Raw genomic sequence first — 20,549 nt, forward strand, 5'->3', positions numbered from 1 at the left:
GCAGGATTTTACTTTTGTTCTGAAGCATACATCTGGGGCTCAGAATCGGGTGGCAGATGCACTGAGTAGGCGTTTCTCTTTGTTGATTACTATGCGGACACAGGTGGTGGGCATTAATAGTTTCCGTGAGCTTCTAGTTGACGATCCCTTCTTTTCGCCTATCTTGGCAGATATACAGGCTAGTAAGCGCTCAGATTATCTTCTGCATGATGGTTGTTTGTTTAAGGGTCGTTTATGCGTTCCAGATTGTAGTCTTTGCTTGAAAATTATTCAGGAGGTCCATTCAGAGGGACATTTTGGGCGTGATAAGTCCTATCAGCTGATTTCTTATTCTTATTTCTGGCCTAGCATGACTAAGGACGTGCACCGGTTTGTGGATCGTTGTTGTATTTGTCAGGTGGCTAAGGGCAATTCAACCAATGCTGGTTTATATATGTCGTTGCCTGTTCCTTCTCGGCCTTGGGTTGATATTAGTATGGATTTTGTTGTGGGTTTGCCTAGAACTCAGCGGGGTATGGATTCTATGTTTGTGGTTGTTGACCGGTTTTCCAAAATGCCTCACTTCATTGCGTGTAAGAAGACAACTGATGCTGTGAATGTGGCTCAGCTTTTCTTTTGTGATGTTTATCGTCTTCATGGCCTTCCTGAATCGATTGTGTCGGACAGAGATACGAAGTTTTTGAGCCATTTCGGTCGGAGTTTGTGGAAGTTGTGTCACAATCAACGCATTTTAGTAGTGCATATGACCCTCCTTGACGGATGGGCGGTGAATTTAGGTGAACCGTTCTTTGGGTAATCATCTTCGTAGTTTGGTTGGTAATAATGTGAAAAAATTTAGATTTGGGAACATGAACCGATTTCGCAGAATTAATGGACATAATAGTTTAATCGCTATGTCAATTCGCGATTAAAGATATAGCCCCTTTCAGTTGTCTATGGGTTCAATCCTCACTCTCCTATTGACCTTGCTCCCCGCTTATGGATACAAGATTTAACTTCGTATTCATGGGACAGAACGGATGAGTTTATTACGATTTCGGAGATCCAAGTCTGCAATTGACAACATTTAGTTGCTTCTAATTCCAAGTATAAGGTGTGGTACGATAAACACCGTTCTTATAAGGTTGTTACCTTTGAAGTAGGTGATTTCGTGGGGTCGCCCTTACTAAGGATCGTGTTCTTGCCGGTACTTATCGGATAAGAGCCCAAAACTGTAGTTTTAACCCCGTAATACTATAGTCATACTTTTAGACCAATTATGTGAGTAATAATTAAGAAGTTAACACCGACACGGTTTTTATGCATTTCGAGCTTCAAAGTCCATTATGTGCGAAATGTGCCACTTTAGCGAGATAAAGGAGCAAAGGTCGGTTACTAAGGAGTTCCGTGATTAAAGGCCAAGATTCAAGAAGACAAAGCCTTTCTAAAGCCCGGCCAAAGCTGAAAAGTCAAAGTCCACGCGTAAAACAAATATACAAAGTCAATAGAACTTCCGAAAGGTAAGACCATATCTTTGGACTCAGACCTCGAATTGGGCCTACCTTATGTCAAAACGACCGACTCGAAAAGAGCTTTCCAATGGTCTAAGCCTTGACCCAATCAGAGGAGCAAAAGTGGACGAAAAGTCTGTTGAAGCGAACTGCACTGAAGAGGCCTTTTTTGATCGAAAGAATTGGGTTTTGGGCCTGATTCTCGCCCAAAACATGGCTCCAAGCTCATGCACGATTTTTGGATCTGAGAGTATAAAAACCAAAGCTTCACTCTTTGTTAATGGTAGATAGTTAGACCTAGATTAGTTAGCCTCCATTAATTAGTTTTAGAACTTAGTTTAATTAGTTTCAATTCATTGTATTAGATTAAACCTTTGAATCTTGTTCTTCATTTGATTAGATCAATAAAGTAGTATTTTTATCAATTTCAATTTTGTCATTTTCATTTCTAGATCTAATTTCAATTCCTGTCTTTATTTCATTTTAGTCATTAAATTAGATTTCATTATTGTTTAATTAAGTAAATTTCAATTCTTTATATCATGTTTAGTTTAGATTCAATGGGAAATGTTAGTTTGATGAATCAAGGCTAAAACCTCCATTAGAGGGGTTGATGAAGCCTTGATGAAAACTTAGTTGTTAGTGTATAATTGTTTGTAGATTCTATTCCACTCTAGAAGGTCGTGGTTTTCTGAGAGAATGGGTGGATCGACCTCACATGCTAGTTAGTATTTGGTAGAAATGCCACGAACACTAGGGATTAGAACTCGAAATTCTTGCCGTAAGAACGTAAGAATCGAGATACAACAATCTATGCTAGGTTATTAAGTTGGATTCGAGGTGAATTCAATTCCCCTCTAATCCTTTATCTAGATTCAAAAACAATCATATTTCCATAGCATTCGTAGTTTAAATTAAAATAATCAATTTCATATTGCATCGTAGTATAATTCCCCCTCGTAAAACTCTCATAGACTTAAGACCGATTAGTTAACTAGAAAACATCCCATGCTAGAGAACTAGGAGTGGAACGAATTTGTTACTCCACTCTATTTCGATAGAATTGAGAGTAGGAAACTTTGATAACATAGCAACATAAATAGTTTAGTTTACTTACGTTTTGATTTCATCGTTCATTTCGTAGGTAAGCTATTCATTTTATGATTATCACTTACACTAAGCTAGGTCCTCGTAAAATTGGCTATTTCGAAGTGATTCGCAAGATCAATCCTAATGCCTACTAATTGCAGTTATCGAGCCATATCCGCACTTTTGATGTCTTTAATGTGAAGCACCTTCGTCCTTTTCATGCTGATGATTCGTTGGGTGATGACGTTCCAAATTCGAGGTTCCAAGAAGGGGAGAATAATGCAGTATCAGCCCTATCAGAGCAATGCAATGTAGCAGTGGAATAAACCTGTCAGAGTTGGTTTTAAGTTTCGGGTGTTAGTTTTATTTCAGTAGTTGTGGGCCTTGTGCGTGTAGCAATGCAAAAGTCCAGTCCTTTTATTTTCGTAAGTACTTTGGAATGCCTATATCATGGCTTAGTTAGGGTTTTGGAAAGTTAGTTTTTGATTTGATTAATTAAACAGAATAGAGATTGTCTGTTCTTGGTTGTGAGTATTGAGAGCTATTGATCTACCGCGTTGCATAAGCAAGTGATTAGTCAACAATCTGTTCTACATCATGCTTATGTTATATGTCAGAACTGGAATCTTGCTTTCTCTATTACTGGAATTGAAGTCTCTGAAATTGATGCAGAGGAAAACTATTCCCAACCTACGGAACAAAGTTGGATAGAGCCACCACCTGGCTCCTGCAAAGTTAACTTTAATGCAAGTTATTACAGTGATTGCTCTCATGCAAATGTAGTTGTTGTTAGCAGGAACAGAGTGATGGTGAGTATCTTGGTGGGAAGGTTGGCAGGGTCAGAGCTTCTATCCCTGGTGAAGCGGAAGCCTTAGCAGCAGAACTAGCAGTAGATTTTGCTGCTCATAAGCAATGGAAAGAGGTCATTTTGGAAAGAGATGCAAAAATGATGATACAAGCATGTCGCAACTTCGATGCAGCATCCTCTTGGACATGGCAACCAGCTTTACAACATATTATTAGTCTTTCTAGTAGTTTTAATTCACTATTATTTAGATTTGCCCCGAGAGTGTAATGGGTCAGCTCATATTTTGGCAAAATGGGCTGGAAGTCTTTAGATATATATTATAGATATATCTTGGCTCTATTTTTTTAGCATTTACAGAGTCTCCAATATTTGTTAAATTCTTTGGCTAATTACGAAAAAGTAAGAGACTAATATGGAAAAATCAGGTAATTTGAGTACTCACATCGACTCCAGTTTTTTCTAAACTCTATTACTAATTACAAAAAAATATAATATAAAGAATGAAACAATCCCATTTAGAGTTTCACACATTCTCCAATTTTTCCTAAAACGATATAGCTAATTACGAAAAAAAAATAGGAGACAAAAAAACTAAATTGCTAAAAACAATAGCTTCCACCATAAAACTCTTACGCCACAAAGAATAGTTTTCACACTAATCTTAGGTGAAGTTTAACATAACAAAGTTTCTTTCTAGAAAAAGACAACGAAATATCGAAGGAAAAAATGAATTGAGTTGCCTGAACATTTACTTTCTACATTTGTTAACCTCACATGTGACTGAGACAAAAAAGGAAAAATAAAAGTCAACTAATCATAAAATAAGTAACAGTGTACACTAAAAACTAAGTGTACACCCAAAACTAAGCGGACAACATGAAACTAAGTGTACACCCAATACTATATGAAACTAAACTCAACGAACAATTAATGGGAAACTGAAAACTGGATGCAAATGCATCGAACTAACCTCAAATAATATTTAATGAAAAATTGAAAACTTGATACAAATGAAAACACTAACTAATCTTAAAAAGTAATTAATGGGAAATTGGACTATGTATACAACTGCATTAAACTAACCTTAAAGAATAATTAACGGAAATCAAAACTTGGATGCAAATACATCGAATTAACATAAAAAAATAATTGTTGGGAAATCGAAAACTGGTTGGAAATGCATTGAACTAACCCTCAATGATTAAATTAATGGAAAATCGGAAACTGGATGCAATTGCATTGAACTAACATCAAAGAAAAAGTAACTATAAATTGGGAACATGATGCAAATGTGTAGAACTAATCTTAAATAATAATTAATGGGAAATCGGAAATCGGATGCAACTGCATTGAACTAATCTCAAAAAATAAACTAGATACAAATGCATTGAACTAACCTCAAGAAATAATTAACGGAAAATCGAAAACTGGATGCAAATTCATTGAACTAACCTCAAACAATAATTAACGAGAAATTTGAAACTATATGCAAATGCAACCTTATCGAATAATAAACAAAAAATAAAAAACTGGATGCAAATGTATTAAAAAAATCTCAAAGAATAATTAACGGGAAATCAAATATTGGATGCAAATGCAATGAACTGACCTCCAAGAACAATTAATAGGAAATTAGATGTAAATGCATTGAACTAACCTCAAAAAATAAATAAAGGAAAATCGAAAACTAAATGCAACTGCATTGAACTAACATAAAAAAATAAATAACAGAATTGAAAATCAGAAACTGGATGCAAATGCATTAAACTAACCTCAAAACATAGTTGTGTTATATGTTGTTGGAATGTCTCAATAAATATAGTTTTGCATTTAAAATAGTGTTTATCTTATCTATTTTCGTATGATTGGGAACGCCTTGCTATTCAAGTAGCTTCAATGAACTTCGTCTTATTAGGCAATCTCACAAAACTTCAATCAAACTTCTATTATTAAACAACAAAATGAAGTTGAAGGGTTTTATCAAGAGCGAGTTCTTTTTTTTAAATGGATAGCGGGGATTTCACGTTATAAGAAATTTGGATGAGTGATCAATATAATATTCATATATAATAGTTATGTATATATAGTTGCAAATATTTTTCAGAATAATTAATATAACATCACACGTTCGTAGATAATCTTTGAAGATCCTACATAGTGAGTCATGTATAATTTAAAGAATAATTAACGGGAAATCGGGAAATGGATAATTTTTTATGACGATCCCACATAGTAAATGAAACATAATTTATTTTTATGTCATGTTTGAAGTTGGTATTACACACCACATTGGATAATTAAAAGAAAATCGGAAACTGGATTCAAAGACATTGAACTGAGCTTAAAGAGTAATTAATAGGAAATCAGAAACTTTATGCAAATACAATAAACCAAACTCAAAAAGTAATTAACTAAAAATCGGAAACTGGATGTACCTGCATTAAACTAACGTCAGAGAATAACTAGCGAGAAATTATAAATTGGATGCAAATCCTTTATAAATATTTAACGGAAAATTGGAAACGGTATGCAAATACATCAAACAAACTTCAAATAATAATTAACGGAAAATCGAAAACTGGATGCAAATGCATTGAACTAATCTCAACAAATAATTAATATAAAATAAAAAACCGAATGCAACTACGTTGAACTAACCTCATAGAATAATTGGCGGAAAATCGGAAATTAGATGCAAATGCATTAACCATTGAAATAACCTCAAAGAATAGTTAACGAAAAATCAGAAACCGGATGTAATTGCATTGAACTAACCTCAAAACATAAATAATCAAAAACTAGATGCAGATATATTGAACTAACCTCAAAGAGTTATTAACGGGAAGTCATAAACTGTATGCAAATGCAATGAACTAATCTCAAAGACTAATTAACGAAACATCGAAAAATAGATGTAACTGTACTGAACTAATCTCAATGAATAATTAATGGGAAGTCATAAATTTGATCCAACTACATTGAACTAACCTAAAAAAATAATTAACGGGAAATCGAAAACTTGATGCAAATGCATTGAACTAACCTCAAAGAACAATTAACTAGAAATCGAAAATTAGATGCAACTATATTGAGCTTACCTCAAAAAATAATTAACGAAAAATCAGAAACTGGATGCAACTGCATTAAACTAAAATAAGAGATTAACTAATGGTAAATCATAAATTGGATGCAATATCTTGAAGAATATTTAACGGAAAATCAGAAACTTAATACAAATGCATTGAAATAACTTCAAATAATAGTTAACAAGAAATCAGAAATCAGATGGGTTAAACTAACTCCAAAGCATAAATAACCATAAATTTGAAACTAGATACAAATGCATTGAACATCGAACTGACCTCTAAAAATAATTAACTGGAAATCAAAAATTGGATGCAGATGTATTGAACTAATATGAAAGAGTAATTAATGAGAAATTAGAACCTGGATGGAAATGCAATGAACTAATCTCAAAAACTAATTAACGAAATATCGAAAACTGGATGCAATCGCACTAAATTAACCTTAATGAATAACTAACGAATTCATAAACTTGATGCAACTGCGCACTAAATTAACCTTAAAGAATAATTAACGGAAAATCAGAAACTTGATGCAATTGCATTGAACTAACCTCAAAGAATAATTAATCGGAAATTGGAAACTAGATGTAATAACTACATTGAACTAACCTCAATGAATAATTAACAGAAAATCGAAAACTTGATGTAAATGCATTGAACTAACCTCAAAACATAGTTCTATTATTTGTAGGGGGAATATAATGTCTCGACAAATATAGTTTTGCATTTTAAATTGTGTTCATCATAATTCTTTTATTATAATTGAGAGTGTATTGCTATTCAAGTAGTTTCAATATCATCTTCGCCACATTGAGCATTCTCATCAAACTTCAATCAAACTTCAATTATTAAACCTAATAACTAAAAGAAGTCGATAGATTTTATCAAGGTTTGGTGTTTCTTTTTATTGAGAGTGGTACAAGAAATTTGAATGAGTGATTAATATAATTTTCATATACATCTCATAGCTCTGCATAATTGCTAATATTTTTTAAAATAATTTAATATAACGACACCCGTTCGTAGGACGGGTTTGAAAACTAGTAAGACACTGCTAGCTTAACCGGAAATATGTAATAGGTTTTTAAACCAACTTTTAAATAATGAATGAATTAGGTACCTGTGAATTACTCACGGTTCCCACTATCAAAATAAAATAAAAAAACGCCTCTGTGCTTGATCAATAAGAAACATGTTGTTAATTATAAAATTGAACCAAACGTGAGCCGTGGTATTTGAGAATTTGCATGGTCTTGATACCAGTATGGCATAATTTAACATGCACGCATTATTGCCTTTCCTTTGTAACGTGTACAAGTATGCAAACTGAGCTACACATCAGTTGTTCAGTGTTCAAACCGGTCTTTCAAGATCGATAGGTAGTATGGTTTCAATGGATTCTGATTGTGTGGAATAAAAACAGTGGGGGGCTAATTGAAAAAGGGGAGGGGGGGGGGTGGTTTCTAAATTATTAATAAAAAGGGAGCTGGTTATAATTTCAGTGAGGGAGGTACTTCTCAATTAGATAAATAGAGAGATTAAAATTTGCCTGTTCGGTGGAAACCCGTGTATTGGTTCAAGTGTTGCTGTGTCTAACATGCTTGACAAACAACTATTGCTCAGGGGTGCGGTCCCAGTTAAAAGGTTAAAAAAAAATGACAGTTTGAGACGCGCAGTTCAGTAAATTTCAGGTTCACCAACTGTTTCCAGGTAGTTCTCCATACCCTGTTGGAAAAATGATGGAATAGTCCCATATACGCAGGTGTAAGTGCGTGTAACTAACATTCAAGAGGCAGAAGGTTTTGTTTCCCATCCTTGGAACTTGGAAGTTAGACAAACTTAAAATACACAGGCGACATCAAAGCCTACGGTTGATGTCGCAGAAATCTCATTGCTCACATGGCAGAAGGGATCTATCCGATGTTTGACACTAACTGCCTGTTTCTATGTACCTACTATTCTTCTAAAACAATGCTCAGCTCTTTGAAAAGAACTCTCAAATGCTGAACTACAAAATATCGAATCCTACTCTATTATTCAATACTGCGAAATTGATCATACGAAAAGAATAGGTCGTTCATCAAAAGCAAAAATAGACGTAACTATCTACCTGTTGGGAAATCTGTGAGGATATTGGAGACCATAGCTTATCTGTGAGGAAATCAATGTTGTTCGATTCACAAACCATTGAGTAATCATGTAGACACAAGAGGAAATACTTCTTGCTTATATGAATATAAAAATGTAAATCGAACAACAAAGTTACACTAAATACAATAAGAAATATAATAAGATTAAAAAACGGGAAAGGCAAAAGGACAAATCGAGCACAACAATCTGATCATAAGAGAAATCACAAAAATTTACTTCGCCAAGTATGGACATAAGATCATGCATGCTTGAACAGCTTCATGCTAAGCCAATGAAAATACACAGCTACCACAAGGACAGGAAGTGTTATTGGCACCAGGATGCAGTAGTACCTGTTATATAAGAAAACCATTCCATAATGGAAAAAAGTATTAGATCCTAGACTCCAGTGATCTACTAAATCAAATTTACTTGATAAACGGCAGTTCAAATTAATAGTTCATAATAGACAGGCTTGGAACTTTGGAGAGTTATTGAGGTAATGCGATTTTAGAAGCGAACCCCAGCACCTTCTGTTCTTTGAAACTCTTCTTTACCCGCCACCGTGCATTACCTTCAGGCATTTCTCCTATGAAACCTCACCCACTTACCGGCGATTTGACCGGTGACAACATGGAACCTAAGGCTTTCTTACCATCATCTTTCCCATATCCTCTACTTCTACTACTCCTCATTTACCTACTGCTGAACATATCATCCCTTCCATCTCCAACCCCGTACTCCACCACCAAACTCATAACCTAGACAAGGTCACAAGTCACAACTTATCCCTTGCAGAAAAACAGGCAAGATGTGATACTGTGAACTGGCAAGATAGGAACAAGCTGAATTGAAACAGAGAGCAGACTGTGATTACTATTGGAGACAAAAGAAATGCATATTTTCATTAAGTCATCAAAGAAAAGAAAGGAAGGGGGAACACATGGCTGGAGAAGATAGAAACGGATGTAAGCATGTTGATATCAACTCATTTATTAGAGCCTCTATTCCTTACTAAAAGCAAATGTAGGGTACAAGTCAGAGAGCACAACTACAAGTAAATTTTTGAGGAGATGGAGGTTAGGAAACACTAGATACACTGCAACAGAACAAGTTAGAGACGGAGCCTACAAATGAAAAAGTAAAGATTGCATTGTTCTCTATGGACGACAAAAAGGCACCAAGGCCTGATGGATTCAATACACACTTCTTCACAGCGTGTTGGAATAAAGTGGGTAGTGACTTTTGAATATTTATTCACTATGCCTTATCACATAACACCACCACTGCAGGATTGAATTCCACTCTTATCTGCCTGATTCCTAAAGTCTCAAAACCCACAAAGGTAGAAGACTACAGACCAATTTCTTGCTGCAACATCACCTACAAATGTATTTCCAAGCTTATTGCAGTGAAAATGAAGCCTTTTGTAGCAGATCTTTCTTCTCCAACCTAATATGGAGTTAAAATATAAAGCCTGGTAGTGCAAGATGCTCTATTAACTTATTAAGCTAGAAATTCAAAAAACATATGCTACTCTGAGCTTGGAGGCTATCGAGCTCATTCCAATGAGGTAGAACCTTCTGCTCAAAAGTTAATAATTGGCTCTCGTTTTAATATACTTCTACTTTTCTCTCTATTAATCAATGGTGCAGCTATCGGTTATAGATGGCCGAAGAGGTTTAAGACGAGGAGATCGTTTGTCTCCCTATTTGTTTGTTCTCATTATGGAGAATCTGAGATCCTTACTCGGAAAGAAATGGACACAAAACTACTTAAATATCATCCAAACGTAAAAGATCTTTTATTACTCACATTAGTCTTGCAAACGATGTACTCATATTTTGTAAACATAGATACTATATTGCATACCAAAGAGAGTCTATGTACTTTCAAGGAGTACACAAGCTCCAACTCACCCCCCTCAAAACCAACTTTCCAGCTAGAGGCATGACACAAGATGATAATTGAGCCTTTGTTTATATATATATATATATGGACCTACAGTTGGTGGCCGCCACCTCTGGGTCTACCTCTCATGACTTCGAGGCTTAGTATTAGGGAGTGCTTTCCCCCGGGAGAAGATCACTACAAGAATAAATAATTGGAAATCCAGGTTTTTGGCTTAAGCAAGGAGGCTTCAACTAGTACACTCAGTAGTAGCTTCTGTTACTGTTTATTGGGCAAAAGTATTGCCCATGGGAGTTCTTGTTATGATTGATCTCTAAGATATGTGCTAAGTTTCTACTTGCTGGACCACGGATGGAAAACAAGATGCATCATGCTAGCAAATCTACAATCTCAATGAGCAAGCAACATGGACAATATACAGTTTCACGATATTACGTACGCACATAGCACACATGCCTAAACAACATAGCATCCAACAGTAATACAAATTTCATTCTGAAGCAATTGAACCAATTTATGCATGAATGAGTGCATTCTAATAGCCAAGCTAAATTTAGTAGATTTGAAAAAACACGACTACTAATATTACCTGTCTTTCTGAATAGCTGATAGAACCGGATTATCAGATGGTGGAAGAAGCTTAGAAAGAACGGCTGCATAGATAAAACCCAGAAAGGACATGCAGCCAAACACAATAAAGCACCATCCCCATAAAACATTTGTCTTCAAACCAGTGGGCTGAGTTGATGTTGACTTGTCCAACATAATGAATTCTTTTTTAACATGAAAATGAAGAGAGCATAAACAACACTTTTAATCCATTGATGTTTAAATTCCAGGTGAACAAGTGTTCTGAGAGAGTTACCTGCACCAGAAAGTGATCTAAGCCAGGGTCAAGACGTCTACAGTTTGAGGAAAAATTTGTGCGAATGTCAGGCCAATGTTTAAAGGCATGCACCTACAACAGAGTCATAGTTCATTGAATCTTCAGCTGCCAAATCACCACCTATGCAAACACCTAATGTACTACACCACGAAAAAGTTGTGACCTGTGACACATTTGAATATATTCCCACTACTCCACGTACACTAGCGATGGGATTAGTTTAGTCATGGGTCCATAATAATATTTCATTTCATATACTCTTGGTTTTCCACTGCAGGCACATCTACTTGAAGTCAAATCGGTTGGGTTGTCCAAAATAATGGAAAAAACAAGATGTATAAAGAAACTCCTGCAGTACAAGTGCTTCTAACACTCAGCTCTTCTGAAACAAAAATAAGTAGTGATGGTAGATGCAGTAGTGGAGGAGAGAGGGGGAAAAGATGGGTGTCTATAAAGTAAACTACCGTGTTGAAGACTGTTCTGGCACAAAAGTTTCCAACGGTTGCTTAATTAGTGAGGATAATCTCGACCAAGGGAGATATTGACATCATGGAGAGAATCATACCAAATAGAATATTTCATTAAAAGAACTATGAAAACTCATTAAAAGGCCCTAACTTCAATATGACAACCTTCATGATATCAAGACCATCTTCGCTAAAAGTCAGAACTTAATTCCATGCTGCTTGTTCACCATAAGCAACCACTGGACACTTTTCTGTGAAACTGTATAGGATGCTTGACGAATTAGTCTATAAAAATCTTTGGGGTAGTGTAAAGATTACTTTTCTTTTTTTCAATATTAGAATTAAATGTGAAATTGAAAAAGGAAAAAGATGGTTGAATATGATTATATCTCGTCTATAACTAAAATCATAAATAAAAGAAAATACTTTGAGGAATCACAAATATAAGAAGCAGTGCACCAATACAAAATAAAACATAAAAAGAATGATAGTCAAATTCTAACATGGAAAATTGTAAAATAAACTTGTGAATGAGGTTTAAGTAGCTGCTTACTTCAATTGTAATGAGAAAATCTTGCAATCTTCCGCGAAAGTTTCCTTCTTTCGGCAAAGCATGTCATGGTGCCACATATAGTACAAGTTAGAAGACCAAGGTTAGAAGAGACAAATTTGATGCTGTGCTCTGCCTACATACACATTTATGCATCAGATCCTTCGGGAAGAGTTTAGCTATTTTTGAATTGCAGTTTTGTGACAGTTACAACTTACAACTTACCTCTCAAATGTTGCACTCCGACGTAACTTTATAGCCCACCAATCAGGTATTTTTGCTCACTAATGTTTATGCTAGTAAGCAGTAACACTAAGAATGCAGGTCTGCTGCAGAGTTTCTTCAACAAGGTGTATCAGACCTTATCACGGTACAGATACAATCAAAAGACATTGATTTAGTTTCTGTCGCATGGACCTTGCAACCCACGTTCTTGATACTATTAAGCGTTCTTGGGATATGCAGATTGCAGACAACACTATATCTATTCTAATAACTGAGAAACTGAAGAAATTAATGGGCATCTGCAGTCAATAACTACCCAGACAGAGTTTAGTAAGAGAACAGAGGCTGCTAGGTGCAAGTTATCTAAAGTTCAGACAAAGCTTCAAGTACTACCTACGGATCAGACCTTATTATCAGAGAGAAACAACCCACGCTGGACTACAGCAAATTTACTCGAGATGGAATATGAGTGGAAATGGAACTTATTTTCACAAAGTCATTAAAGAGAACAAAGGTAGGAACAAAATCTGGTTTATTCATGGTTCTCAAGGAACAAAGCTAGAGGAGCAGGTGCTGATATTGGAACGCTATAAAGATATCCTGGGAAGAAACTTAGACCATGCATTGTTTGACAAATTGTAGGTGAGCAATTTTATTGAAAAAACTGAATTATTAGATACTTAACAGCAGACTAAAGGATATGTATACAGCCTCTGGCGGAGATGGCTATTTATGCCTAATTATTCTTCGAACCGATTCTATGACTAAATGCCCTAGCTCTACGCTTATACGCCTAGATCCAAAAATCCCAAATCCATCCAAAATAATGGACTATAGACCCATATCCTGTTGCAACATTGCCTATATATAATGTATTATTTCAAAAATCATCTCCAATAAAACGATGTCTGTTGTTGCCGCCTTAGTGAATATGATCCAGTAATCCAGTATGCTTCTGTACCTCAAATCTGTCTTATTTAGACATGCAGATCTCATTTTCCCCTATCCTTTTGTCCTTGTTATGGAGTTTTTAAGTTACTTATTACTACAGGATTTGAATGCTGGTAGGACTGCACATCATATTGTAGGTATACCAAGGTCATGAATATGTGCTTTGCAGTTTGCAGATGACCTACTGTTCTAAGGGTAATGTTAACTCAATGCAGGTGGTCAAGGATATTCTACAGTAGTTCACCAATGCTACAGGCCTAAAGATCAATAACTTGGGGACTTAAACCAGGGAGAGAACCAACTACTATACTATCAATTTCAATTTCAGTTGAGTCGACTAAACAGGGGACCGGACCTGTAAACTATGAAATGGCAGTTTAGTGTACATGGATCATGGATGATGCGGCAAGTCGTGTTTCATAAGTGACAGTAATAATAACTAACGAATAGGAAACAGAATAACATTAAAACTTCAATAGTCAAGTTTATAATATGGACCAATCTTAAAAGAAATCCTATTTAATGAGATTTAAGTAGCAGCTTACTTTACTGGATCAATATGAGAAGATCTTGCTTGCAATCCGGAATGACGATAACCAAAACTAGCGAAATGGGCTTTTGGGTTGACGTACGAACAGTGGTGCAACTTGGGCGGGCCAACCCGAACTTTTTGCCCCACGTCCAGGCCCGTTTAACTTTTGCCTTATCAGAATCACCAACGAGATTCCCAGTATACTCCTATATTTTGCTTTACAAGATTCCTAGAGTATGTAGGTGATAATTCTTAAGTGGATTGTGGATTAGGAGGTACGGTTCTTGGGATAAAACTCCATCCACTGAATATGGACGGTGCACACAGCCAATTTCCACTGATATAATACTTAACCAAGATTAGCAAATGTGATTGTCTTTTGGTCAAGGTTCATGGAAGAGTGTACTACCTCTGTCTTGAAAAATTAAAGGTTCGTGACAATATGTCAAGCAGATGCGAAAATTTTGTTGAAATTTTCTAGTTTGGACACTTGATACAATATGAATGGACTTATACAATTTGATGATAGTGAATAGGAAAAGATGTTGAGAACTCATCTTAGGGCTAAGAAAATTCCAGAATGAAGTAGCCATATATTCCATATCTTTAAAGTTCCTAAGAAAATGGTAGATAGGAATATATCTGACCACCTTTAGAACTTTTCCCACATGCATTCTAGGAATGTAGCTAGATACTACTTAATTAGCTTTGGTCCCACTGCCCATCAAAAGGTTCATGTCTATCGCATCTCAAAGGCTTTTAGATAGCACTGCAAAGTACTAACAAGCAAACCACTATAAGTAGATCTTTAGTAAAATGAAAAACTCAACATCTGATTAAAAGACTCGGAATGGAGTCAAATGGTATGCTCAGAGGGTTCGTTAAAGGAATGTCGTTCACTAAATCATCCAAGCCTTCCTCCATTATGAAAAAATGTAGCGATGTTAAGCCTAGTGCAATTTCTTCAAATGCTTCTGCTACTAGTTTCCACTTTGACAAGGAGTTTGCTATTCCTCCTCCAGTGCATAAAATATCTCATGTAAAATCGTCAGATAGTGAACATGACTCGATTGGTGTGGATAATTATGGCTCCCATGGTGCTGGACTTGCCACTGCAGATGAAACAGTGGATCGAAGGGCTGCAGCATACATCTCTAATGTTCGAGAGCGGTTTAGGCAAGAAAAAGTTGATTCAGATCAGATCGCGTTCTAAAATAAGTGTCAGACATATATGCAGTGGTGATGATTCCCTAGCAGTGTTCTTTCTTACCACATTTTGCTTGCTTGATCATGACTGACGCACCAGTTAAGTTATTTCATAGATTGGCGAAACTGCAGTATCCGAGCTGAGTGTTTTGTGGTTTGTTTTATTGTATATATTTAAGTTGCCTTTTACAAACAACTGAAAGGTGACTTTGTTAGTTGGAAAATTGGTTTTTTGTGAAATCAGACTTCTATTAGTTTAACACTAGCATACATACCAGGACTAGGGAAGCAGCCAAAATCCCAGACCCCAGCAAAACCCAAAAAACAGAGTTGCGCCCTAGGGACAAGGTTAACCTGGATTAACCAATCAAACAAGACAGTTCCACGTACATAGGCCATAGCACATTAATGTTTCACTCTCAAGTCTCAACTTTTATCAGTACTCAGATTTTGGTGTCTTTCTTTTTGGCTTTTTATTTACATCAAATTGTACAACTATCTTTAAGTCCGGGGCTGCGGCGTGGCTTCATTCTTAGGTAGGAACCGTCATTGCAAAGAAGACATACTGTGCACCAAAATATACAAATACAAACTAGAACTCGCAATTAAGTTTTTTTTGGATACATCAAATTATGAAACTTCAAATCCTTCAGGTCCCTCACAATGTCATTGTAGACGGGGTGCTAATAAGCCACCCCTCCAACCTCCTTGCTGCTTACTGGAAGAGCTGAAAGCCAGAAGAAGCAAAGCTGTAAGCAGCGCAATTGGCAATAATGATGATTGAAAATGTATCCACAGATAAGAAGCATCATCTACGGAGATGACAGAGGAGTTTCAGAGTGACATACTCAATGGATCCTCTCCATGTTTTAACTTGGCACCAAGGCCTAATGTGAACAATTTTAAGTTGACTACCTCTACTAACTCTAGCTTTTGTTCAATAATCTACAGAACACCGTCCCCTAGATCTTCCTATGGCCGGTCTAACAGCCTAACCAAATCGACTAAAGCGTGGTCATATACTTATTGTTTATAGGCACAAATTACAACGATAAAAACACATATCTGAAAGAAAGTGGATGATGCTTCTTACACTTTTTCTAAGATAAGCATTCTCGTCCTCCAAAGCCTTTTGCTACAGCAATATCAAAATAATTTAGCAAACTGTATGATTACCAATTTCATACCACTAAAGAAATAAACTGCGGCCATGAGCCAAACATAATCAGATCATACATAATTGTATCCGAAAAGTGCGTTCAAAGAACTTGAAGGCGGATTGGATAATTGTGACCATCTCTCATGACTATTCTCCATAATTTAGTATGGAGTTAACCTCACTATGGTACTAAGGCAAGAATATATTGGAAAGGTACGAAGATAGAGACACACCTTTCTCTTCAACAGGCTAGTATGCTCCAAGATTATACGCCTCTGTTGCAAATGATTACAAGGCGGATTAGATAATTGTGACCTTTGTTTATAATATAATGTTAATAAAGAGATTCTGAAAAAATAGCTATCTACTTGCATTTATTTGATTACTATATTGTGAGTTATTTATCAGCAACTGGAATTCTCACTAGCGCATGTACTCTGCACATTAGGAACCTGTAAGTCTTATTGCCATCGATCACTCCAAAAGACGAATAATATAATCAAACTAAATGTCTGTTAGGGTCATGGGCGCATGGTTGAATATTTAAAATGTACTGTCATTCACCTTTCTAGCACGAATACGTTCCACTCCAGTTTTTAGTTGTCGCTCGAGTTGTTTCAAATCTTTGATATCCAAGGATAGTAAATTATCCCCAGCGAAGTGCCTACAGGTGGGGAAAAAAAAGGAATTACTAATAGGATATAACGCATGTTGCATTTACATTACATATAACATATATTGAAGCTGTAAATCTATCGTACATATTTCTGGCCTCCATCTCGTCTATTGCTTTCTTCAATTCCTCAATTTCTGTTCTCCAAGACTGCAATATATACAGTGGAGAGATGAAAATGATAGCTATACCATAACTAGGTTTAAGCTTCTCACACTATATGGAAATGACATGTTTCAAAGGTATCATACATGGCAAATGTGGTGTTATGACTTGACGCATCATAAAGCAGGTATTCGACTTAAAAAGCTCTCTAACAATAAATTCATACACTTAAAGAGTTTCTCAAATATCACATTTAATATTATCTGAATCCTTAATTTGTTCTCCTCGCATCAAAGAATCGCCGCTTAATATTTTAGATTAACTTTCCCCATGGAGCTTATGTTACTCTTTTTATGATTGAATGATCCATTTCCTTTTTTCAGATCACCGGACAATGTCTAGCGAGCTTTTCTCTCTTGCCATGTGCATTGTTTCCCCTAGTCATATTCTGTCAAACACTTTCGCTTAATTTATATTACAAGTATGTCAATTCTTAAGTAGTAGTAATAATAGGTCCCATTATGGTGGATTAGGAAACTGAAATTTCCTTTGAGCGGATTTCGAAAATTATGTCTTCGATCCAACTTTAGTTATAATACTGAAATTTCTGAAATTTCAACAACAAAATAACTTACTATTATTTTAAGGTTGATCTTAATTGGTTTACTAAATGTTGATTCATGGAAAAAGCAGAAAAGAGGTATATGTAGTGCGATGTTTTTAGGAGGGACCTGAGAGGAGGTAGTGCCATCTGTTCTTAAGGAAACCATCGATCCGCTATCTCCCTCTCCCGCGTGTCTAATGTAATCGTGATTCTCTAAGCTATTACTACTCTTATTTGCTTTTAAAAACCAATGATTCTTTAAACAAACACAACCTAATAAACAAGCTCCGGGGGAGACAGTATAGGTGATTAGGTGCCCTTCCTCGGCTCCCATTGGATAAACAAGAATTAATAGTAGTGGATGTCCATGTCCTTTATGTATATGTTAAGTTCCTATATGTACAATATATGTTACCTTGTCTTTTCAATTCCTATGCATAAGGATGTCCCTGTTTCTAGGAACTGGGTCAGTCTATTATATAAGCCACACACTACATGCTGCAGTAGGTACGGAGTGCAGTTGGTATGTCTTTCCCTGTGGGGAGATCTGGGTACTGAGTCCAATTAATTGTCATACAACTATACTATTTAGCACCTAATGAAAGACCTGGTTATATCGTGGAGCCTGATCACCCCCAGTTGCCAATGCTCCATCTCCAATTCTGTCCGTGGTGAAGTCTCGGGTCTGGATCCTTTCCGATCCTCGAGGAGTCTAACTGCTGGGAGATCGAGTCCAAGGCAAGGCCATCACTTGTAGAAATTGCGATAATATCTGGTCGCTTGGACAAATAGTGTGTGGCAACAGTATATTAATTGCTGCTGGCTATCCTGTTATGACCGTATTTTCCCCTAATTACGCTAGAAATCTCAATAAAATTAGAATGACAAAGGATACACTTTGTACATAATACACAGGAAAGTATATATATTGACCCTAGTCGATCAAAAGTCAAAAACTAATAATCCCGGCCAGAAGGCATTTTTTAGGTAAGCCAACTGATCGATTATCTTTTGGGTAGGTAAGCAGCTGATAGGCAGAGCTTGGGATGAGTATTTGGAACCACATACGTACACTTCTTATTTGCAAGTTAAACAGTCTTAATTATATATTTTGTTTGCATATATACTTAATTATGATCATGTTAACTAGGCACAGAACAAGTTCAGATCAGATCATGCATGTATAGAATTACCTCAACGGATCTAGAACTCTGATCAGAAGGTTGAGGCAATCCTGCTACTTCACTACGATATCGCTCAATGGTCCTACCTATGCTATAAAACAATATCGAAGAATAAACACAGAACAAATGAAAGTTATGTAAACGAATATACGATTCCATGCATGAGGGTGATTCAAATCCATTTATTACTCAAAAGGATTAATCATTGAACTCACTCGTGACTAGAAAACTGAAAACGTTTGTCAGTAGGTGAGATGATAACAAGAGCAACTTCAGCATCACAGAGGATAGAGAGCTCAAAAGCTTTCTTGAGAAGTCCATTTCGTCTCTTAGAGAAGGTGACCTGCCTACTTGTTGTATTCTCGATTCTTTTCAGCTCTACTTTTCCTCTTCCCATAATAGCAACAGAATCAAGTTCAAAGTAGAATAGAATGTAACTGAGACGAGAGGAAAATGTAGCTAATGAAATAAACTTGACCTACAATTGGTAAGGAATTGTGTGGATGAAGGCGACAATATATATATATATATATATATATGGGGAGGGATATAATTATAGTTTTCGATAATTAAGGCCTAATTTTTGTGGAATGATCTCCCAAAGACCATTCTCACAAAAATCATAATATTTGGATATGTCTAACCATGTAAAAATTAGTGTTCATTTGTCTTCATTTTGAACTTTTCATCTAATGGTCTAAAAGTTTTGTGAATTGCATGTTATAATGTTAGATTTCTTTAAATAAGCTATATAGATCATATCTACAAAAAATCAGCCCTTAATTCAACTTTTAAGTCCATGATTTTTGCACCATAATGTGCACTTTCTATCCCTCCCTATATATATCTCATATATATATATATATATATATATATGAGACACCATGCACTTTCCACATTGAAGACTTTAATAGAAACAACTTGGAACTCAAGGTTCTTTACACTGGTAATTTGGTAAACATCAGGTTGTTGAGATATGACGCCATTATCTGCTCATGCGTTAAACTTGCCCTCACTTTCTACGATTTTACCAAAATGCCATATTTATGCAAGCCTCTATTTATGAATAATTGAAGCAAAATAAAACCGCAAAACAGTCGAGAAGACATCCCGGGTCTGCAACGTTTGTGCCACTTTCAAAAGCAACAAGGTGGAACCTCAATTTGCTGTCTACCAATTAGATCACCTCAATAGCATATACTAGATTTTGGACCCGGGCATACGCTCGGGATCTATTAAATATTTTGTGTGCTGAAAAAGTTTTACAAAATATTTCACACAAATTTTCAAATCAGAATATATTTTTATTGAAAATATACCGAAATACGTTAATGAGCAGCGATTATGGTGTATAAGTATTTGGAAACTAAGAGATCAAATTGAGATAGCCTCTTCACTTTGTGGTTTATGATATTAATCCATAATTTTCAAATAGAATTATCTTAAACTCGATCTAACTTGTATAATAATTTTCTTATATTTATGGTGATTTA

The 20,549-nt window shown here is 35.8% G+C and overlaps 1 protein-coding gene across 8 annotated transcripts; it reads right to left on the reverse strand.

Moving 5' to 3' along the window:
* Positions 1-8,673: 8,673 nt before the first annotated feature.
* LOC147496664 (agamous-like MADS-box protein AGL11) lies at positions 8,674-19,584 on the reverse strand. 8 transcript variants are annotated; one of them, XM_086559613.1, is made up of 11 exons: positions 19,272-19,584; positions 19,066-19,147; positions 17,252-17,313; positions 17,055-17,154; positions 16,724-16,765; positions 16,425-16,460; positions 14,139-16,058; positions 12,421-12,464; positions 11,380-11,472; positions 11,104-11,287; positions 8,674-8,956 (listed from the first exon to the last, which is right to left on the reverse strand). In XM_086559613.1, exons 1-7 carry the CDS (start codon positions 19,451-19,453, stop codon positions 16,047-16,049), a joined length of 516 nt encoding a protein of 171 aa, XP_086415739.1. In that variant the 5' UTR covers positions 19,454-19,584; the 3' UTR covers positions 8,674-8,956; positions 11,104-11,287; positions 11,380-11,472; positions 12,421-12,464; positions 14,139-16,046. The 8 variants fall into 8 exon arrangements, 7 of the variants coding, with proteins under 7 accessions (XP_086415739.1, XP_086415736.1, XP_086415734.1 ...); XM_086559610.1 differs by having other exon boundaries at positions 11,380-11,396; positions 16,425-16,466; positions 19,272-19,582; XM_086559608.1 differs by having other exon boundaries at positions 16,425-16,466; positions 19,272-19,582.
* Positions 19,585-20,549: the final 965 nt, after the last annotated feature.

The sequence above is a fragment of the Coptis chinensis genome, chromosome 5, assembly GCF_015680905.1.
Source record: "Coptis chinensis isolate HL-2020 chromosome 5, ASM1568090v1, whole genome shotgun sequence".
NCBI lineage: Eukaryota > Viridiplantae > Streptophyta > Magnoliopsida > Ranunculales > Ranunculaceae > Coptis > Coptis chinensis.